General features: G+C 36.0%; 1 protein-coding gene and 1 long non-coding RNA gene across 3 annotated transcripts; one reads left to right on the plus strand and one right to left on the minus strand.

Annotated features, from left to right (window-relative positions):
- Positions 1 to 3,021: 3,021 nt before the first annotated feature.
- Positions 3,022 to 15,512, plus strand: LOC130935119 (DNA polymerase zeta catalytic subunit). Of its 2 annotated transcripts, XM_057864694.1 has the most exons (24): positions 3,022 to 3,297; positions 3,418 to 3,500; positions 3,698 to 3,755; positions 3,939 to 3,988; positions 4,202 to 4,314; positions 4,454 to 4,496; positions 4,612 to 4,680; positions 4,858 to 4,971; positions 5,082 to 5,253; positions 5,389 to 5,480; positions 5,559 to 5,737; positions 5,834 to 5,978; positions 6,233 to 7,724; positions 8,852 to 9,073; positions 9,390 to 9,685; positions 9,975 to 10,117; positions 10,243 to 10,834; positions 11,203 to 11,349; positions 11,699 to 11,974; positions 12,450 to 12,557; positions 12,843 to 13,048; positions 13,817 to 14,120; positions 14,238 to 14,849; positions 15,064 to 15,512. In XM_057864694.1, exons 1-24 carry the CDS (start codon positions 3,186 to 3,188, stop codon positions 15,235 to 15,237), a joined length of 5,802 nt encoding a protein of 1,933 aa, XP_057720677.1. In that variant the 5' UTR covers positions 3,022 to 3,185; the 3' UTR covers positions 15,238 to 15,512. The 2 variants fall into 2 exon arrangements, with proteins under 2 accessions (XP_057720677.1, XP_057720678.1); XM_057864695.1 differs by lacking the exons at positions 3,022 to 3,297; positions 3,418 to 3,500; positions 3,698 to 3,755; ... (2 more) ...; positions 4,454 to 4,496; positions 4,612 to 4,680 and having other exon boundaries at positions 4,908 to 4,971; positions 5,086 to 5,253.
- Positions 15,513 to 17,418: 1,906 nt separating this feature from the next.
- Positions 17,419 to 20,282, minus strand: LOC130935120 (uncharacterized). The gene is made up of 4 exons (XR_009067818.1): positions 20,130 to 20,282; positions 19,989 to 20,045; positions 19,845 to 19,904; positions 17,419 to 17,829 (listed from the first exon to the last, which is right to left on the minus strand). It is a non-coding gene; the product is annotated as an uncharacterized LOC130935120 (long non-coding RNA).
- Between the last annotated feature and the right edge of the window lie 1,754 nt (positions 20,283 to 22,036).

The following is a 22,036-nucleotide window of genomic DNA, read 5'->3' on the forward strand; positions in this document are numbered from 1 at the left end:
TTGGAGTTGTTCTGTAAAGCTTCAGTACGAAGGTTAACATTGAAAAATCTAAAGCTATTTGTTCTAGAAATATCTCTAATAGAAGAAAGGAAATGTTGTCTGGTGTTTCTCATATTCCTTTTACTAGTGACCTAGGCAAATACTTGGGGGTGAACCTTAATCATTCTCGAGCTGCTAGATCTATTTTTTCGGACTCTTTAGAGAAGATCAAGAATAGGCTGGCTAGTTAGAAAGGTCGGCTCCTTAACAGAGCAGACATGCTTTGCTTAATTAAATCTGTTGCTTCTTCTCTTCCTATTTATCAGATGCAAGTGACTATTTTTCCTACTTCGATTTGTCAAAAGATTGATTATGTACTTAGACAATTCTTGTGGAAGGGAAAGGTGGGGGAGCGTTGCTTAAATTTGGTCAAGTGGAGCAAAGTTGTCACTCCAAGAAAATATGGAGGCTTGGGAATTAGAGATACCCAATGTGTAAATTTTGCTTTACTCGGAAAGCTTGTTTGGTAATTATTTCATAATAAAGATAAGCTTTGGGTAAGAATTATGCTGGCAAAATATTTATTTGGGAGTTCTTGCTTTTCACCCAATTTTTCTAATAATGTTTCAAGCACTTGGCGAGCGATTTATAAGACAATAGAAAAGCTTCGTGATGGTTTTGATTGGTGTACAGGCAGGATGTCTCAATCCTTTTGGTATCATGCTTGGCGACCATGTGGAATGCTAGCTCCTTTGGTTCCTTTTGTGTATATTTCTGATTCTCACTTGAAGTTAGAAGATGTCTGTCACCATGGGCATTGGCGGTGGGATATTCTTTGCACAATGATTCCGGAAGAAGTTAAATTTGATTTGATGCTCTTTGATCATATCAAGCAGGCAGGAGATAAAACATGTTGGTTTTGGACAAACTCAAATACTCTCACCTACTAGACAAAAAGCGGGTATGAATGGCTATTGAAGAAGAAATTTGGCTGGAATGATAATGAAAATTGGCTTTGGCTTTGGCGCTTGAGAATACCGGAGAAGATAAAGTGTCTGCTCTGCCTTTGCCTCAACAACGGAGTTCCCACAGCTAGTTACCGGTTTTAAAGAGGTCTTTCTACTTCTGATTTTTGTCAGAGATGTTATCTTGCTCTATAGGATATTAACCACTGGTTTAGGACTTGCTAAAAAGCTCGTCAGATTTGAATTAGTTTAAATTTGGGAATGACCGCTGAGGACTCTAGTTTGAATTTTGTGTCTTGGATTCGTTCTAACCTAAACAAAAATGAGTTTCTCTTTGCAACGGCCTTTTGGTGGATTTGGAGGGATAGAAACAATGACATCTTCCACCAAGATGATCCATGGAGTAAGGAGAAAATTGTTCACTTAGTTAAACTTGCTGCTCGAGATTTTTCTAATGTTGTTATCAAGCAAAAACATATTATTCCTTCTTCTTTGAAATATAACTGGGAACCACCTTCAATGAATGTCTGTAAAGTGAACTGCGATGCAAGCGTTTTTGAAAATGAGCAATTAGCTGGCGTTGGATGTATTATTAGAGACAACATGGGAATTTGGATAAAATGTTGTTCTGCCAGTATACCTCTTTCTAGTGTTCTCTGTTGTGAGCTTCATGCTATTTGGAGAGGGCTTGTTATGTCTTGGGATTGCGAGTGCAAAGAGGTCATATGTGAAACTGATAATCTTGATGCATTTCTTCTTGTTTCGCGAGGCACAACCAGCATGATTATGAATGACCCTGATCTGCTTGACAAAACCAAAGAGATGCTCCAGCACAATTGGACAGCTACTTTAGTGCTCATCTAGCGAACAGTAAACAGAACGGCTGATTTAACGTCTAAGACTGCTGTTTTAAACAAGCAGGTGTATTTAGAGTGGTTACTGCCTCCTAATAATTTAGACATTATTGTTAGAGAGGAGTACTACTCTTTTTCTTAAGTCTTTTTTCTTTGTGTTATGTTCAGTCACCAAAAAATGCATCTAATTACGTTATAAGATATTAACAAAAATAATTATTTTTTTATTGATCGCATAGATAATAATCCAAAAGAATGTATATAATCGAACGATTATGTAAAATATTTTACGCACCAAAATTAAACTCTTTAAATTTATTTTTAAATAAAACAATCATAAATTAAAATAGTCAAATTTATCATACTATAATAAATTTTTTTCAACTACATAATTAGATATTTTTTATGTTCACCAAATTAGGTCGAGTAATGATTAATTTTTTGCAAAAAATATTTCATATATATCAAAATAAATCACTAAATTAAACACTATGTAATTAATTTAGGTTGATTTAGTGGTTAACTCACTAGTTTGCTTAAATAAGTGTTGGGGGTTTGAATTTCGCCTTGTACATGCAATAACCCATTGGTCAACAATAAACCCTATAAAACTAATCCGTGACGAATCAATCATTGACTTACCGAATTGAGGGATATCATAAAAAACTAAAAGAAATAAAAAACAACAAATTAAGTACTATGTATTTGCATATATTTATAATTCACAAATTATTTTAACTAAATAATTAATTATTATAGTAATCAAATCTAGTGTAGTAGAATAATTAAATTTACAATCAACAAATAATCAAACTTGTTTAGAATAATATAACAAAAAATTTATGAGATAATAAATACATATGTTGGTACATGATAAAATTAATAATTGATTTTTAATGTATAAATATTGTATTAAATTTATTTTTGTTGTCTATAGCATTCTCTATTTTGACAGGCTAAAAATTTATCTATTGTAGATTTGAACTCTAATCTCTGACTCCAAAACAAGTGAGCTGATCACTTGACTAATCCCAATTTTATTTTCCAAAATCTAAATTTGTCTCATCTCATGCTTAACTATTTTGGGCTGAAATTGGCCCAATGAACTGTTCAATTCTGACGCATAAAAAAAAAAGAGAGAGCGTATTGGAGAAGCTTTTGAAAATGGAACCTCATGACCCAAAAAAACGGATTTCAGCTATACTCTTCTACAGTTCTATCTACCTCTAGTGTAGTTGTGTATGATCTTGTATTAGTCTAGTGTATTCTAACTTCTAACCGCCAAAATAATAAATGAACCAAAAAATTTTCCCTCGCTCGCTCGTCATTTGGTGAATGCGTTCTTCGTCTTTTGGAGAAGAATTTTTCAAACGAACAAAAGAAGAAAATGACGGATTCGCAGTCCAATTCAGAGATTTTCAGTGTTCGAATTGTCTCCATCGACTATTACATGGCTCCGCCGATCCAAGGCGCCGATATCTGTTACAGCAGCTTCCACGGTACGTACCAAAACCACAACGATTTTTAGGGTTCACTCTGTGTTTCAAATTTTTATAGCATCTGTTTCGTTCTCATAAAGTAGTTGACTTTCTTTCGCTGTTTGAATTTTGTGAACTAAGGGGGAAAAGTGAAGGAGGTTCCTGTTATAAGAGTGTATGGTTCTACTCCTTCAGGCCAGAAGACTTGCTTGCACATTCACCGAGTAAGAAACCGGATTTACATAATTAAGTTTCATGTTTAGTTCCATTTCACTACTGAGTGCAATTGCTGCCAATTTTGCTATTTCAAATTAACGTGTTTATTTTTCAGGCTTTACCGTTGTTTCTGTTTTTTTGTACTTTATGATATGTTCGGATTATATTTTGAATTCGAATTGAGTATTCGTATATATGTTTGTAGGCCTTGCCATATATGTATGTGCCATGTTCGGATATACCACTTCAACCAGACCAAGAAGGTGATGGCAAATTAACAATTTGTGTATTTAGTGCTCCCAGTTTAGTGTGTTTGTGTGTATGTTTCAAGGTCAATTTCAAGCATCTGGATGATGCTTTTGATATATCGAATGATCTCCAACATTTGTGCTCCCAAAAAATAGTGACTTAATTCTTGGAATGCAATTTTTTATGGTATTGCACAGGTGATGCATACACGTATAAGGTTGCTGCTTCTCTTGAGAAAGCCTTGCAGGTATTACTGTATGTGTTAGGATTATGATTAGTTTAAAACTCTCAAATTTAGGCCTTCATTTTAGTGCTAGTGTTTATATATATAGTCTTACATAAATATGGTGCTGTATTTATATATATATATATATATATATATATATATATATATATATATATATATATAATTTTTTACATAAATATGTGACATAATTGAGCTTCATTTCAACTCCTGCAGCTTAAAGGCAGTGCTGGTTCAACAAGGCAGCATGTGCATGGTTGCAGCCTTGTACGAGCAAGAAGATTCTATGGTTACCACTCGTTTGAGGAGTTATTTGTTAAGATATATCTGTATCCAAATAATTTTTATTTATTTGTTTTCCTTTTACATGTTTTCACATGCATAGTTTCATGGCATGCATATGCCACATACTTAAATTATGAGAAGCCGTCGTAGAAAAAAACAGGGAAGCCTTAACTGGAGGTTAAGATATTATCCGCAAGATGTCTCCCGTGCTGCTAATCTTCTCTTGGTATAATCTCAGGATACAAAGAATTTTGTCTGTTAATGCAAAGTATTTTTGAAACTAGTATACATTAGTTTGATGATATGGAGAATTAACTTTCATGTTGACTTTTCCTTTCCAGGCTGGTGCTGTTCTTGACAAATGTTTACAACCTCATGAATCACATGTTCCCTATATTCTTCAGTTTCTGGTATGTTCTTTCGTATGAATTGTTATAACTTGGTAGGCTTACCTAAACATGACAAAATCTTTATCTTCTTAAATTAAGTCGATTCTGTTGCTTATATGGCTTTAATGCTTTAATCATAACCACATCTTTATCTTCTGACTGCATTCACCTGGCGATTCCCCCCCCTGTTTTTGTTAGGTTGATTACAACTTGTATGGCATGGGTCATTTGCACCTAACAAAGATGAAATTTCGCCATCCTGTACCAGACTCTTCTCACAAGAAATCAAGTATTTATAGCGAGCACATAATGGTGAGTTGAAATTCTTAAGTTGTCAAAATGCCCTTGTTTACCTACTAATTGTTGCCTGGTTTGTTGATATATTTCCATATTTATGTTTGATTTCATAATCTTTTCATTAGGCAGACTCAGGTGCTGATGTATGTTTGGAGTCAAAGATGTGGATATCTTCCACTGTCCCAACTGATTGGATGTGGTCACCTGCCGATGACTTTGGTGCTTCATCAAACAATAAGCCTTACTGCCCTAAAAGGCAAAGCACATCTGAGCTTGAAGGAGATGCTTCTGTAGATGGTTTGTTTGGTTTCTTGGCCATACTAACACTTTCAAACTCAAAATGCACGTACACACCTACACTTGAATATGTACCGCTTTCTTCTGCTACTGCTTTCTCTGCTGATTCTAATGATATATACTGTGTTCTGGCAGAGATTCTTAATCAGCAATTTATAATGTATTCATCTCTCTCACAAACATGCTCGGATGTGAAAATGGTTCAATCACTTGTACCTATATGGGAGGTAAATGATCAATCTCTCCTCCTATTTTGCATGTTATGTTGTCTAAATTTTAGCTAAATCAATTGACTTATGTTACAGGAACAGCAGAAAAGGACTGGAGTTAATGAGGCTACTATGCCTCCTGATCCTGGAAAACCACTTCCAGAAGATGTTATGAAGCTTCTTTCTGCTGGTATTGACTTTGAGAAAAGACTTATTGAATTGTGTAACATAGCTGGAACCACTGTGTCTTTAACTCCTTCTCAGAAAGAATTAAGGTTTGTGAGGAATAATTTTCACAAGATGAAAATTTTGGTTAATCTCACATGTGAATCCTGATTATGCTGATGGAGAACACTTGAATTGTTTTGCAGAGAAACAGACATAATAGGCTCAGCATCACCACCATGTTCATTAAATGATGCCAAAATACACGAAGATGGGGGTGATAACAGCTTCAGTTTGTTGCCTGTGGACAAAATGTATTCTTCTGAAATAATTGGATCGTCGGACATAAAGGCAAGGAGTCATCCATTGATTTTCTTCTACAAATAAATTGACATTATTATTCTCACCCTTCATTTTGAGAAGATAAGATTTAGGAGTTGGGAAAAGGCTTTGTTGTGCTGTTGTTTTATCTCAAAAATATTCTTGAATTTATATCTATTTGATTGAATGGTGCTGAAGGGATAGATATGTTCAACCTTTTTGTTTCCCCAAACAATCTACTCTATTGGTATTATGTCATGCATTTTCCATATTCTACTCTTTAGGCTGCAGAAAGGGAAGCCCAACATCTTCTCAAGTGGCTTGCAACTTCTCAAGCTGCAGAAGATATTAACTCTGATGATGAACTTGTTTGTGAAATGATGCTGAGTCCCCAGCTACCAGATGCAACGATTGATAAACTGCTGGAGAAAGTTAATATGCAATATGAGAGTGAGTCGCAAAAGGAATGTCAGGATATTCTAGATTCAGTTGATGATATGCTTGAGTTGAAGTTTTCTAAGCAAAAGCCTTGTTGTTCAATTCATCATGGTGATCCTATTGAAGTGTCAACTGAGAGTATAATACCCCAAGTTGATGGTTCAGCTGATGATGAATATTCAATTCCATGTGCTAGTTTGGCTGAAACCTCTTCTGCAGCAGAGAGAAATAGTGAATCCAGAAGGCTGTCTGAGTACCATGTCATGCACAGCACTGAAACAGCCGTAGTTAGTAAAGATAAGAGGAGTAAGCAATGGAGGTCTTTGCCTTTTTCAGTGGCTGATAAGGTTAACTGCAAAGGAGAACAAGCTATAATGCAAGTGACTTGCCCATTTGAAAGTCAAAGTGGAGATTCTACTGATTCTGATAATGGGGTTAGAAAGAGTGCTCGTATTACAAGAAATGTGGACAGAACTGTTTCAGAATCAAAACAACAGAGATTTGTTAACTGCTCTTTGCGGGACTTGATGAGGCGGAAGCGATCCTTTCGAGTTGAACAAACTGAATGCGATTCTGGAACAACTAAAAAGCTTGTTTTGGACAGGCATGAGGGATCAAATATCTGCCTTTGGAAAAAACGAATGGATTTGAGCACAATTCAAACCAGCGGGGAAGAAACAAAACTCCTGAAAAATTGTGATCTAAAACTGAGCAATCATGATAATTTAGTGAGTTGGAAACTGCCACTTCCAGATGGTAAGGATAGTTTCTTACAGGATGATATGCAAAGCGATGAATGTTTTTCTGAAAATGAAATGGAGGCTCCAGAAGCAAGTGATCTGTTAAGGACTTCTGGAAATCAAGGTTCGTTAGTGTATATGCCAAATCCCTTTCCAGATATTCAGTTAATGAGAACAGATACCGATTATAAAATCATTACTCCTGAGAGGTGTCAACAAACTTATTCTGGATCTTCAAGCAGTGTACAGAACTCATCCATTGATAATAAAGTGTCATGCAAGCCTGATTGCACGAATAAGGATTCTCATGGCAGCATATCTTTTGCACAAGAAAGCCAAATTCCAGCAAGTTACACACGAGTGTTGCTTAATGAGAGAGTTGATAATAAAAAGCATGGTGTAAATTTACTGGGTGAGAAGACTATTGTCTCAGAGTCTATTGATGATGTCTTGAAGGATAAACACATGGAATTAACTGAAGTAAGTGTAGCTAAGGAAACCTGCTCAACTGACAAGAATCTTGAAAATCTTTTACCCTTGCCAACCATGCCTGATTCCCATATACATTTGGATGAGGAAAGCTGTGATGAAATGTCAGGTTGTAACCTTACCTCCTTTAGCCTTGCATGTTCTTTTTGCCCCCTGCATTTACTTTTTTATTCTATTTCCGTCATATACATTGTAAGGGTGAATCCTGTCATATACATTGTAAGGGTTCTGGGTCCATTTCTACTCCAGAAGCATTGTGGTGAATCCTTTCTCATGTCTATTGGTAAACAAGAGAACCTCTGATGACCCAGTTTGTGTGTTAATATACTCACTATTAATCAGCCATCATTTATTAGGTGGCTATCAGGCTATGTCATTTTCCTTATCCTTAAGATATATACATTTTGGCAAAATATCATGTTAAGTATCTAAGGAAAGTGGGAAACCACACCTTAAAAGCTAGTTGATAAGAAGGAAGAACCACTCTCCTTATATACAACATCAAGCATCCCATACTACCTGATGTGGGACTTTTGAGCACCCTATAATACCCAAGTCCCTAACAAACACCGCCCCTGGAGAGCCGACGTCCACGGCGGCTTCACTCTATCAACACTGACCCAATGGTAGCCACTTTGCCACCAGCTATCAGTATTTGGTATTCCGTATTCACCTTAATCCAACCTATAGATAGCCCTTTCCATAATACCCAAGTCTCTAACAATACACCGCCCCTAGAGAGCCGACGTCCATGGCAGCTTCACTCTATTGACACTACCCCAATGGTAGCCACTTTGCCAGTGGCTATCAATATTCGGTATTCACCTTAATGCAGCCTATAGGTAGCCCTTTCCATAGCGCTAACAACCACGTTCTGATACCATTGTTAAGTATCTAAGGAAAGTGAGAAACCACACCTTAAAAGTTAGCTGATGAGAGGAAAGAACCACTCTCCTTATATACAACATCAAGCATCCCATACTACCTGACGTGGGACTTTTGAGCACCCCATAATACCCAAGTCCCTAACATATCATCCCTATGAAGTATGTTGATCTAATGGAAAGTGAGGCATTTTTTGCAATCTCTAGACTCAATTCTTGTTTAAAAAATTCCATGTAGTGTGACAGATTGGTTGTTATTGACTTTATTATGTTGTTTCTTCTTCCATTTTCTAGTATGATCGTTTGGGTTGTGTGATTAAATTTCTGACTACAATTTGTTTATTTCATCAAGGGAATGCTCTGGATGTTTTTCTTCCCATTTCCACAAAGGATTCCCAGAAAGAGATGAAGACTTGGAATAAATATGTTGCAATTAAAGCTCCTCGATCTCATGGGAAAAAGGATGTTGCTATCCACTATCAAAATGATGGCTCTCACGTATACGTGCTTACACCTAATATTTTGCCTCCGTCTGTAACCAGTGTGCAGAGATGGCTATCTCTAGATGAGAGAGGTATATAACTATATACTAAATGTCCAAAAGAGCATTTCGTAGATGACAAATGACTTTCTTTTTTACCTGTCTTATTTCCTTATTAAAATATAGTAATGAAAAGAATGAAACCCTCACATATGAAGCTATACCTTTTTTATTCTTTTTAAAGAATCAATTTAAGTATTCAAAGAGAGAGATATAAGTGATTAAATGGAAATCTTTTTGGAATTTTGTTGATTTTTCTTTACCCTGTTGGTTGTAATGATTATGACAAGGGTACACCATATACCTTTTCTAATCGTGCTAATTTATGCTTGACTTGGGCATATTTCAGATCACACAAGTCAAGAAACTGAAGTAGAGGCCAAGGATGTGCCTGAACACACTTCTGGACCTACTCTCCAGCCTAAGCTTTATGATGATAGTAGTGCAGAAAAGAAACCAGTCAAACCATCATGCAATAATGAAGGACAAACAGAAAGAGTGAAGGCAAGTGCAGATGGTTCACAGGATAATTCACAGATATCAGGCCCTATGAGGAAATCAAATTCTACCCCTCTGAGTCAAATTGGCTTTCGAGACCCTTCAAGTGTTGGATGTGGACAGCAATTGACATTACTCAGTATAGAGGTACCTGGATAATGTTTTTCTTAAAACTTCTATACATGCAAAGTCATGTAGACTTTTGTCGAGAGTTCTTTGTTGTCTCTGGAATCTGCATGCTGGATTCTGATCTGAACAATTTAATTTGGCATACGGATCTCAAATTAACTTGTTCCTACAATTCAGTGAGATTTAGATACGTAACTTATTCCTATACACAAGCATTAAATTGGTCAATCACTGGTTATGCTTTAAATAAGATGGGCATGATAAACAACCATATTAGCTGACTTAGTTTTTGCATCAACATCGGTAGGTCTTTGCTGAATCAAGAGCAGACCTTTTACCTGACCCTCAGTTTGACGCTATCAACATTGTAGCTCTTGGTTTTCAGAATGATTGTGATTCTATTATTGAAGTTCTTGTTCTTTTGCATAATAAATTTGAACCTTGTCAGAGGTATGATATTGTCTACTTTGTATCATCCTTTACTCATTTCCTTTATTTTTAGTATTAGGTGACAGATTTTATGCTCCATTATATTCTATATTTCTTTAAAATCATGTTTTTTCATTTGTTTTCAGAAGTTTTGATGGCTTAGTAGGCTGCAAAGTGTTGGTCTTTTCTGATGAAAAGCACTTGTTAAAGGAATTTATAAATATTGTCTCTTCATCTGACCCTGATATTTTGATGGGCTGGGATATTCAAGGGTATTCTCTTGGTTTCCTGGCAGAAAGGGCTTCACGCTTTGGTTTAGGATTACTTAACAGTTTGTCACGAACTCCATCTGATTCATCGGTTGCTTCTGATGATGTGAAAATTTCCGGAAAAGGTATCTTGGAATTTGACGATCCTGATACTCCTAGTATAGATTGTTGTGTACAAGGAAGTTCAATAATTGAGGATGAATGGGGACGGACACATGCAAGTGGAGTTCATGTAGGTGGCAGAATTGTCCTTAATGTATGGCGGCTGATCCGCGGAGAAGTTAAGCTGAACTTATATTCAATTGAAGCTGTAGCTGAAGCTGTATTGAGGCGGAAAATCCCATTCTTTCACAACAAGGTGCTGACAAGATGGTTTTCAAGTGGTCCTGGACGAGCAAGATATCGGTGTATCAAATATGTTGTAGAAAGAACAAAGCTGAACCTTGAGATTGTAAACCAACTTGATATGGTATGGTAGCATGACAAGTTTAACTCCATTATGGGGTTGTTCTTGGTGAATATTTATATGCAGATAGATTGAGTACTTCTTTTTGGCTATTTTATTCTATTAGGAGTTTTATTTTTATCCTTGTTTGGGCATGCTAGAAATCTCAAAACATGTTTGCAATTTTACATATACTTTTCTAGTTGCTTATGAGTTAGTTTAAGTTTCTTTTATAAAAGCTAATTGATGATGATACAGTAACAGATTCTGGTATATTTGTTAATCTATGGTTAGGATTACAATTTCCAAAAATAATTTAGGTTTTATTTTTATGACTTTGGTTTCACTAGTTTGTAGTTTTTCCTTATGTCATATATATTTTTCTGCTGCAGGTGAATCGGACATCAGAACTTGCTCGTGTCTTTGGCATAGACTTTTTTTCTGTTCTATCACGTGGTTCACAATATCGGGTTGAATCCATGTTATTGAGGTTGGCCCATACACAAAACTATCTTGCTATCTCACCTGGAAATCAACAGGTCTGTATAAAATTTTCCATCCTCTTGTTAAATGTTTATGACTATTGTAAAAATGAGCAGATTCTGGAGGTCTTTTCTTCTAATTTTTTCAATGTTGAGTTGTTACTCATTCTACTTGTGTATTTCACTTGCCTTCCTAAAATGATGTGAAATTGTGAGTTTGTAGTTTCTATGGTATCCATTTATTTGGTTTTGTATATTTTTGTTTTTCTATAATTTCTGTTGGATGATGTTCTATTAATTAGTAAATCTTATTTACTAAACTAGTTGCATTTTACACGTCTTCTATTGAATGCTGGTTTCTTTACTCAAATCCAAGGACTTGACTGCTCATTGTTGCCTCATTTAGGTTGCTTCTCAACCTGCCATGGAGTGCCTGCCTCTAGTGATGGAACCCGAGTCAGGATTTTATTCTGATCCTGTTGTTGTATTTGACTTTCAATCTTTATATCCATCTATGATAATTGCATACAACCTTTGCTTTTGTACGTGTCTTGGCAAAGTTGTAGCTTCGAAGGCTAACACGCTTGGGGTCAGTTCATTTTCGCCAGAGCAACATGTTCTTCAGTATTTGAAAGATCAAATTTTGCTCACTCCAAATGGTGTTATGTTTGTACCTTCCAAGGTGATTCAATCGGTCTTTATGTTTCTATTGAGTAGACATGACCCAGTTTTCTTGACCTATTGACTTTTTTACATTTTTTTGGAGTCCTGGATTTAATTAATATTAAGAAACCTGCCTGACTTTGTCAGAACTGTAAATTGCAAATGATAGGGCTAGCTTATGATTAATTGATTATAGGAAATCCGTCTATATTTTTTCTAGGGATCTTGTGTATTAAACCACTGTGGCCTGTTTCCTTTATATTCCATTGCAAAATGAAGGAGTTTTGAACTTAATATCAATGAAGCTAAATGAATGACATTTACTTGATATAACTGTAAATTGCTTAATATTGCGGAATTACTTCTTGTTTAGTTGATCACTATGTGAGCATTTTGTTCCATCACCTCCCCCTTCTTTTGTTTGACAAACTGTTATGGAAACATTTTCGCATAACTCATTTATGTAGAGTATGAAATAACTTAATGTAATTCAGGTTCGCAGAGGTGTGCTTCCCCGCTTATTGGAAGAGATCTTGTCAACCAGAATAATGGTGAAACAAGCAATTAAAAAGTTGGCTCCCTCAGAGCAAGTGCTTCAGCGGGTATTATCTTGTGACTTGGATTTAATATCCTAGTTGTATATTTATTTAATACTACTAGTATAATAGTAAAGACTAAAAAGATTATATTTTCAATCTGGAAATTTCTGAAAGATAAGTTTAGAAATTTAAAGGTTATTTTCTAAATGAATGCATTTTAAATATTTTTGCCTTCATAAGTTACTTTATTTTGGGTATTTAGTTGCATCTGACATCTGATTCAAAGATGTGGTTCTTCTGTATTCATTATGAGGAAGAAATCGCCAATTAGTACAATTTTTCTTTCAGATATTTAATGCAAGGCAGCTGGCATTGAAGCTCATATCCAATGTAACATATGGTTACACTGCTGCTGGATTTAGTGGTCGCATGCCTTGTGCAGAACTTGCAGACAGTATTGTTCAATGTGGCCGTAGTACACTGGAGAGGGCAATCTCATTTGTAAATCTACATGAAAAGTGGAATGCTAGAGTTATTTACGGAGATACTGATAGGTATCACTGTACAATCTACTATATATAAAGGGGATTGGGAGGGGTTTTGGTGCACAGATATTTTGTTATTTATAAGATTGGTACCTAAAGATCATTTATTAAGAGAACAAAGCACTTACCATCTTGATCAATTTATATTTTTTATTATTACACGATTTAATAAATAAATAAATGAGTGGATTAGTGTCTATTAATCCACTAGTATATCTAATTAGAGTTAATCATAATAACCTCTTTTGAGATTTGCCTAAATGATAATCAACTGTTCACATATTGTTATACATTTATGTGGGACTGGAGGGAGTATAACATTCTTAAGTTATATATATCCTATTAGTGTTTTAGTTCTAAAACATGGCTTCATTAGGCTTTTTATGCTCATCACTTTTTATGAGTTCTGGGTTAGCATTGCAAAGGGATTGGGTTCATGAGGTGCTCTTTGAGCTGATATATTCTTTAACTATCTATAATAACTGCTGAAATTCCCAAAGATATTCCCCATGACAATGAAATAGAAAACTATATATTATGCATGATTCCCCTCTGGCCCTGCGTCACTATATTGTGATTGTCCTCAGATGTTAAGAAAGATTTCTGATAATAACTGCATAATTGCAAATCAAGCTTTTTCATTTGTGAATTCTTATGTCTTTAGAACCTGTCTATTTCTCGGTGATTTGTGATTGTCATTTCTTTATGAAGAAATGATTAGTAAAGTATTAGGGCTGAAAAGAAAAACTGTTTGGTAAAGTTTCTGTCTTTCTGCAGTATGTTTGTCCTCCTTAAAGGACGCACTATCAAAGAATCTTTCCAAATTGGGAGTGAGATTGCTTCTGCTATCACTGCTATGAATCCTAGTCCTGTTACCCTGAAGATGGAGAAAGTTTATCAACCTTGTTTCCTCCTGACAAAGAAGCGATATGTTGGCTACAGTTATGAAAGCCCTGAACAAATTGAACCTGTTTTTGATGCTAAAGGTATTGAGACAATCCGCAGGGACACGTGTGGTGCAGTTGCAAAGATAATGGAACAGTCTTTGAGATTATTTTTTCAGCATCAGGATTTATTGGAGGTATAATGACATCAATGAGTTGGAACTCCGCTTTCAGTTATCCCATATTTTTTGTCTTAGGTAGTCTGAAGTCGGTGCAAATGCCATGGTTACAACCTTTTTGTTTGCTGCCTGCAGGTCAAATGTTACTTGCAACGTCAGTGGAAGAGGATACTTTCTGGAAGATTCTCCCTGAAAGATTTCGTCTTTGCAAAGGAGGTTCGTCTGGGTACCTACAGTGGAAGGATCTCTTCACTTCCTCCTGCTGCAATTGTGGCCACTAAGGCAATGAGATCTGATCGTAGGGCAGAACCACGATATGCTGAGAGAATACCTTATGTTGTAATCCATGGTGAGCCTGGAGCCCGCCTGTCTGATATGGTTGTGGATCCATTGGAAGTCTTGGCAATTGATTCTCCATTTAGAATAAATGATTTATATTACATTAACAAGCAAATAATACCAGCCTTGCAGCGTGTCTTTAGCCTTGTTGGCGCTGACCTGATCCAGTGGTTTTTAGAGATGCCCCGCCCTGTAAGGGAAGCATCTATAAAGAATAAGTTCTCTTCAAATTTTCAGAGAACCAGAATTGATTATTACTATCTCTCGAAACATTGTATAGTATGTGGGCAGTTGGTCCAGGCTTCAGCACGTTTGTGTAGTCAATGCTCCAAAAATGAAGCAGCTGCTGCAACAGCAGTGATTAGTAAAACTTCTAAGTTGGAGCAAGAGATGCAACATCTTGTTGCTGTAAGTATTTTTCTTTTAAATTTTCATCCTGTTGTGGTAATCCTTTTGAAATAGCATATTTGCATGTGGAAGAAATTGCTTGAAAATGAAAAGCTGCTGCGCCAATGTAGTTATAGTTCCTCTGAATTTTTGCTCCTTTCTATTATTCCTCAAAATTTGATACGTTTTAGTTGTTATAGTTGTGATCATAGCTGTGGATTTTATTCTGTTATAGATATGTCACCACTGTGGCGGCGGTGATAGGCTTCTCGAAAGTGGGGTGAAGTGCACGTCCATTGCATGCACGGTGTTCTATGAGAGGCGGAAAGTTCAGAAAGAATTATTAGCTGCCACTGATGTCGCTGCAGAGAAAGGCTTCTATCCGAAATGCACGGTAGAATGGTTCTAATTTCTAAAAACTAAAAAGGTCGTGATTCTTGAAGTAAATCGTGTTGGGTTTGACATTCGTTTGGTAGGGGTACTACTGCCGCTGCCGGTACTACTGCCGTGTATATATTTTCTTCTGTAACTGTAGCTCTATGTATTTTCACCTTCATTTCTCCTTTTGAGTTGTAATTCTATGTCCATTCCATGTAAACCCAAGAGAAACATGTACATTTGTTCTTTTTGTAATCACCGATTTGTAAAGCTCACGAAAGAATAAAATAACAATCAAATCGTACATTTATGTGCTTTTCACAATTCGTCGATGTTTTTGTTATGTCATTTGCTTAAGTTTTATATACTGCCTAGAAACAAGTCAAACAACCCCCAAATGGTTCTATTTAATGCAACCTAACACCAACAAGCTCGTAGTGAATGATAGCATGATCGCATAAAGTCGAATTAACGAAAATAACCGATTTTTACATTAATCCCATGAATTATTAAACGAATATAATTAGACAATTATATAAAATATTTTACACTTTAACGACAAATTAAACCAAATTGGGTTAGTCTTATGATTAGTTTACTAGTCCGTTTAAGTAAGTGTTGGGAGTTCAAATCCTGTTTTGTACATGCAGCAATTTATTAGCCAATGACAAATTTTTAAATGGAGTTTCGATATGTGACACATTAGTCATTGACTTGTCGAGTTGGAGGAGTAAATAGTGGTCCCTAAGATTCACTCAATTATCCAATTTAGTCCTTAAGGTTCCAATTTTCTCATAGTGGTCCTCCACATTCAGCTCCAAACACCATATTGGTCCCTGAGTTCATTTTCGGATTGTCTAGATTGTGTTCCTCTTCTTCTTACTCTTCTTTTTCTTCCTCTTAATCGAAGCTTTCTGAAACTATGATGGGAGGTGGGAGCATGCAGGAGTTAATACTCAAAATGACACTTGAAATTTGAGTTTCAATTCAATTTAGCCCTCCAATTTTCAATTGACTCAAATTGTACTCTGAAACTTTAGGCGTGACTCAAGTTGGTCCCTCTATCCATTTCTATACCGAAGAGATGACGTGGCATGATAAAATGACGCCATTTTATTGTTTGCGTTTAAACGACCTCATTTTACTCCTCCCTCCTCTTTTTCTTCCTCCTCCTCAATGTCGGAACCTCTCACCACCCCATGACCACCACACTCAATCATATCTTCTCAATCTCACCACCACCCTCCTCCTCCTCACCTCCTCCTATTCTTCTCTCTCTTCCTCAATTTGATCAGTAAATTTTTTCTCTCCCTCTTTCTTCCTTCCTTCCCTTCTTCTCCCAGAATCAATGCAACAACAAATGAGACAACTTGATTCTATAACCTCAAGCAGTCATGGCTCCAACAATAGTTTTCAACCCACTTCCACCATAACTCGCCGTTACTTCAACAATAGGTTGAGGATTTTTTGGATGGTCCATTTTTCTTTGTGGTATTCTCTGGTTAAGGAGGTGGAGGAAGAGGGAGATGGAAAAGGGGATGGTGGGGTGGTAGATGAAGGGGAGGTGAGGAGGAGGAGGGCGGTGGTAATAGTGGCGAGGATGGTGGGGTTGGAAAGGTATGATTGAGGGTGGTAGCAATGGGGTGGTGGGAGGTTCAGACATTGAGGAGGAGGAAGAAGAAGAAGGAAGGAGTAAAACGACGTTGTTTAGGCGCAAACAGCAAAACAACGTCATTTAATCGTGCCATGTCATCTCTCTGATGACATGGATGGAAGTGCCAATTTGAGCCACGCCTTGAAGTTTTAGGGTACAATGTAACGACCCAATTTTCAGTACGCCTAGGACACACCGGAAACTGAGCGCTACCAATTTGTCTTCCTAGTTATTATCTATTATTTATCATATGAGCCTGACTCGTTGTTAAAAGCGTAGTTAATTTGCGAGGTGTATTTTTTTGAAAACGTTTGGATTAATAAACATAATCATTTATAATCAATTCACAAATAATAACAGATAAAACAGTTATAAACAACCACACATAAATACATCACAAGCAGCTAACAAGATTCAGTGATCCAGCCTTTATTAGAGTATAGACTTTTAGTTAGAACACCCCTAGATATAGCTATATATATATATATATATATATATATATATATATATATATATATATATATATATATATATATATATATATATACAACATCCCAGGTCCTGACCTGTTCAAGAAGTCCCTAAGCTGGCACCCGGGCTAGCCTAGACTCTATACTCGCCTAGTCCCTCTAAACTACTAAAGCGAGGGAAAGTACATTCTAGGTCTTCAAAACTCAAGTCAGGTGAACGTCACCAAAGGTAGGACATCATCTGCTATTCCTCTGCACGATCAGACATTGCCACATGACGTTCCTCTGGTACCTCATCAAGTAGCCACACAACAGGAGTCTCGTACACAGGATTTAGGTTAAAGTTCACGTACAAACGGGGTGCAGACATTGGCTGGTCTTACTGTACATACATATAAACAAAGAACGAGATTCACCCTAGACTCAGAAGACTACCTAGAGCAGAATCCTCGTTACGAACGGTCATCAGCGAACTACGGAAGGGTACTCATGCTTCCATCTGGAGGGGGAAGGGAGAGAGAAGGGGTAAGAACTGGGGAGTTCTTAGTAGGGGCGGGGTTATTAGTTATGTTCATTAATTTTGTGTTGTTTAGCAGACTAATAGCAGAATATAGAGAAGTAGTAAACAGAAGACAGATAAATAGAGAAAATAGAGAAACCAGAAAAAGATCACAAACAGAAGAATACAAGAAAGTAAAACACAGACACAAACACAGAGAATAGAATACAAACAAAGAAAGCATACATTCATGCAACAATCATAATAGAGAAAATGCACAACCAAGTATGATGCATGTCTAGCCCTAGTGCAGGTAATGAGCTCATTTGTCGGTTACATACCCGCTCCCGACGTTACCCAGCAACCTCTGTCTGGATAAGGCTTTCCTGTTGGCAATACCCACTGCAAGCAACCTTTGTCTTGCAGGGTATCCACTGCAAGCAACCTTTGTCTTGCAGGGCGGCACTTATTAGCCGATATATGCCCAACACACTCACTGTAAGCAACCTCTGTCTTACAGGAGCACAACACATTCACTGTAAGCAACCTCTGTCTTACAGGAGCAACAACACACTCACTGTAAGCAACCTCTGTCTTACAGGAGCACACTCAGCTCGATACCTTTGTAAGCAACCTCTGTCTTACAGCAAAACATTATAGCAAGGTATCTCAGGAAAGCGTTCTCAGTGGTTGTACCACCATCTATCTGACTGCCTTCACGCAGCAGATCATTACATAATCATTCTCATTACCATCATTCATTATCATTTCCATTATTCATCATCACTTTCACATTCTTATGCTGTACCTCTTTCTTTCTCTGTTCAATCATGCTATACAAACTCTACAGCTTTTACTTTTACAACATCTTAACTCAAACCATTTCTCTTTGTCACATTACTCTCTTCTCTGTGTCTTTTTACTTTGTTCAGATTACTCTTTTCTCTGTATCCCTCTATTCTGCTCTGGTTACTCTATTCTCTGTGTTTCTTTACTTTGCTCTGGTTTCTCTGCTTAACATATGTATTTAAAGCTTATGTAAATTTCGGTATGAATAGTTAGCCTGTCCCAAGTATAGGTTCATTAAGTCTATACTGAAATAGTTTAACTTTTCATATAATACTTAACCCTAGTCGCAACTCAAGGACTAACTATGTTGCCCTAGTTCGTTCACTAATTCTATCTGTTTTTCTGTCATTAAAACATTACAGACTTTTTCTTCGATTTTTATCTTTTCTTTAACTTTTTATCTTTTTTTTATCTTTGCCTCACTAACATGTTATTACCACTTCCTAAGTGTTTTATGAAGGTAATTATGAGATTCTGTACTTAAAGTTGTCTTTCTACAGCTTTTACAGAAAACTGCCTTTTTTGTATTATTTTATTATTTTTATTAAAATATTATTTTTAATTAAATATTATTATTTAATATTTTATTATTATTTATTATTTTAATAATATATTTTCAAAAATTAACTTTACTTTAACCTTTAACCTTTAAAATTCACTTTTTACCACCCGTAACTTTTAATATTTCTACTTTTACCACCCTAACTTTCAGAAATTACCAGACAACCCCTAAAACACCAAAAATTTTACTTCCTTGCCCTTTTTAAGATCTAAGGCCTGTTTTTCATTGTTCTTCATCACACTCAAAGTGTTCTTCATGTTCTTCATAAATTCTTCAAATTCTTTCTCTGTTTTTACCCATTTTTCAGTCTTTTCAGCAACCGATTTTTACTATAATTCATAATAAATTAGCAGCCACTAAAACCCCATCTTTTCTACATGATTTCAACACAAATTGAACCTCAATTTAAGCTTAGGGTTTCGTTTTTCCCAGCTGCCCAAGAACATGAACTTTAAAGCTTAAATTTCATCAAATTTCATCAGAATTTCACCAAATTTTCACCAAGAATCAATCATATATGCAACCAATTTTTTGCACAGCCAATTTATACAACATTCACACAACTCAAACACAAATAATCAAGATTAATTTCGTGACACCCTACCTGGTTTTGCTGCTCCTAATTCAATCAAACTTTCAGGTGGTCCTTAAGCACTTTTTCCTCCTAAATCACATCAAGAACAACTTTAAATCCAAAAACTCTCGACTGACCAAATCTCACTCAGTATGTTAGGAAGAGATATATCACCTTAGACTTGCTGGAAATTCACGTTTCTTGGCCCTCAAGTCAAGTTAAGCATGATTCCTAAGGAAAAACATCAAGAAAACACATGTTTACATGGTTTTCCTTGAAAACCGAATTGAAGAGGGAGGGAGACAGCCATCTCACCTTATTTCCAGCCTTGATATGTTATATGGTTATGTAGAGAAAGAAGAGAGGATCATTTTGGTGAAATCGGAGTTTTGATTTGAGTTTTAGTTCAGAAGAAATCAAGCTTTGAAGATTTATGAACCAAGAACTTTCTCTCCTTTTTCTCTTGGTGATTTTCGGCCACAATGAGCAAATGAGGCAGCCTTGGGAGTTTTGGGGGTGTAGGGTGAGTTGTGATTGGTTGGCTTGGAGGTGGATTAAAATAATATTAAAATATCTCAGGTGTATAACAACTAAAACTAAGTGTATCGGAACACTTGTAAAAATATCTCTAAAAATTATTTTCTGAGCTACTAGCATAAATGACACTAGTAACATATTTATTATGAGAATAAAACATGTATGATGAGCCCTTAGCATTGCTAAAGTCATCAGAGAGTGCTGGTGCTAAGCTGCACCAGTAAACCGTAAACCTGGTTAAACCGATTTTCTGTTTTTAACTAAAACATACCAGGTAACCTTATAATATCATTCAAGAAGCTTCTTATACAAATATAATGATAATATCATCCTATTATCTCTCTTCTCTCACAAATTGAGTCCGGTTTGTCAAACTGAGACTATTTACGAAAAACCGAATCAAAACTCCTAACCGATACGGTTTAAAAACTAGGTTCTTCGCAACTGCATTGTCGGGCTTGTCTCAGAAGATGTTCTAGTTTAAGGATGACATAATGACAATGAGGATTGAGATGCTTGATGATATATAATAGGTCTTCCCTTTACTGATCTTCCGGAGAAACCCGTGTCTTCAGAAAAGATCTCGCGTACTCGAAAAATAGGGTTGTTACATACAATTTGGGTCAATTAGAAATTAGAAGACTAAATTGAGTCGATGGTCAAATTTCAGGTGTCATTTTGAGTATTAACTCGAGCATGAAGCCTATTGCATTTATCTATTTTTTCCTACAAAAATTGCTCAAAAATGGGATTGATATGATAGTTGTAAGTCTCTTTGTATGATTTCATTACAAGCCATTTTTTTCAAATAGTCAATCCAACCCCTCCAGAAAATAGAGGATAAAGCCAACTCACTAATCAAATTTTTCAAACCCTAATGAACAAAGAAACCATTAAAAATCCATTATACCAAAAGCCATTGACACAACTATTATACAAAATAATCAACATTTAAAAAAAACGAAGGTTACTTTCACCGTATATGATAATGTCGCAAATGCTTGCTTCTAGGTAAGGAGAAGATAATCTAATCCATCAGTTCAATTTCACTTGCATTGTTGCAATATAAACAATCACAAGAAAGAAGAGAAGAAGAAGAACGATAGTGGAAGTACAAAAGGCAAACGAGTTATGTGTTTGATCAATTGCAAGAAACTGAACCCTTATGGTGTCGTTTTGCCCAATATTGAGCACCAAACTAAAACGATGTTGTTTTGGTTACCTCCAGCGTGGAAAGAAATAGCCACATCAGTACTTTGTCGGCTAGTTAGCACCAAAAATAAATTCGGGGACTACTAGTGTTCAAAGTTGAATGTGAAGGATCATTATGAGAAAATTGAAATTTCAAATATCAAATTGGGTAATTGAGTGAATCTTGGGGACCACTATAAAAATTTATTTTGGGTTGGAGGATACCATAAAAAATAAAAAATAAAAAACAAAAAACAAAAAAAAAGACAAATTAAAGTATGAAATTAAAGCTAAAGTTATTGTAGATTTTGAAAAAAAAATAATTACAAAACTCGGTCTCTTAAGTCTTAATGTTAGAAGTTTTCTTTGGCAATACACATGAATAGGGATGGCAATGGGACAGGATGTGGGTGGAAAATGCCTCTATAGTCTCGGTTTTCTGCCTCCAGATTTGTTCTCTGTCTCCGCCCCAATTTTTATCGTGGAAAAATATT

The sequence above is a fragment of the Arachis stenosperma genome, chromosome 6, assembly GCF_014773155.1.
Source record: "Arachis stenosperma cultivar V10309 chromosome 6, arast.V10309.gnm1.PFL2, whole genome shotgun sequence".
Lineage (NCBI taxonomy): Eukaryota > Viridiplantae > Streptophyta > Magnoliopsida > Fabales > Fabaceae > Arachis > Arachis stenosperma.

Excerpts from the sequence above, each read along its gene's own strand:
- LOC130935119 (XM_057864694.1), top strand. The coding sequence starts at position 3,186 with ATGACGGATTCGCAGTCCAATTCAGAGATTTTCAGTGTTCGAATTGTC. Across the intron at positions 5,979-6,232 it reads TTGGATCGTCGGACATAAAG|GCTGCAGAAAGGGAAGCCCA; the intron begins GCAAGGAGTCAT and ends TCTACTCTTTAG. Across the intron at positions 9,074-9,389 it reads GCTATCTCTAGATGAGAGAG|ATCACACAAGTCAAGAAACT; the intron begins GTATATAACTAT and ends GGCATATTTCAG.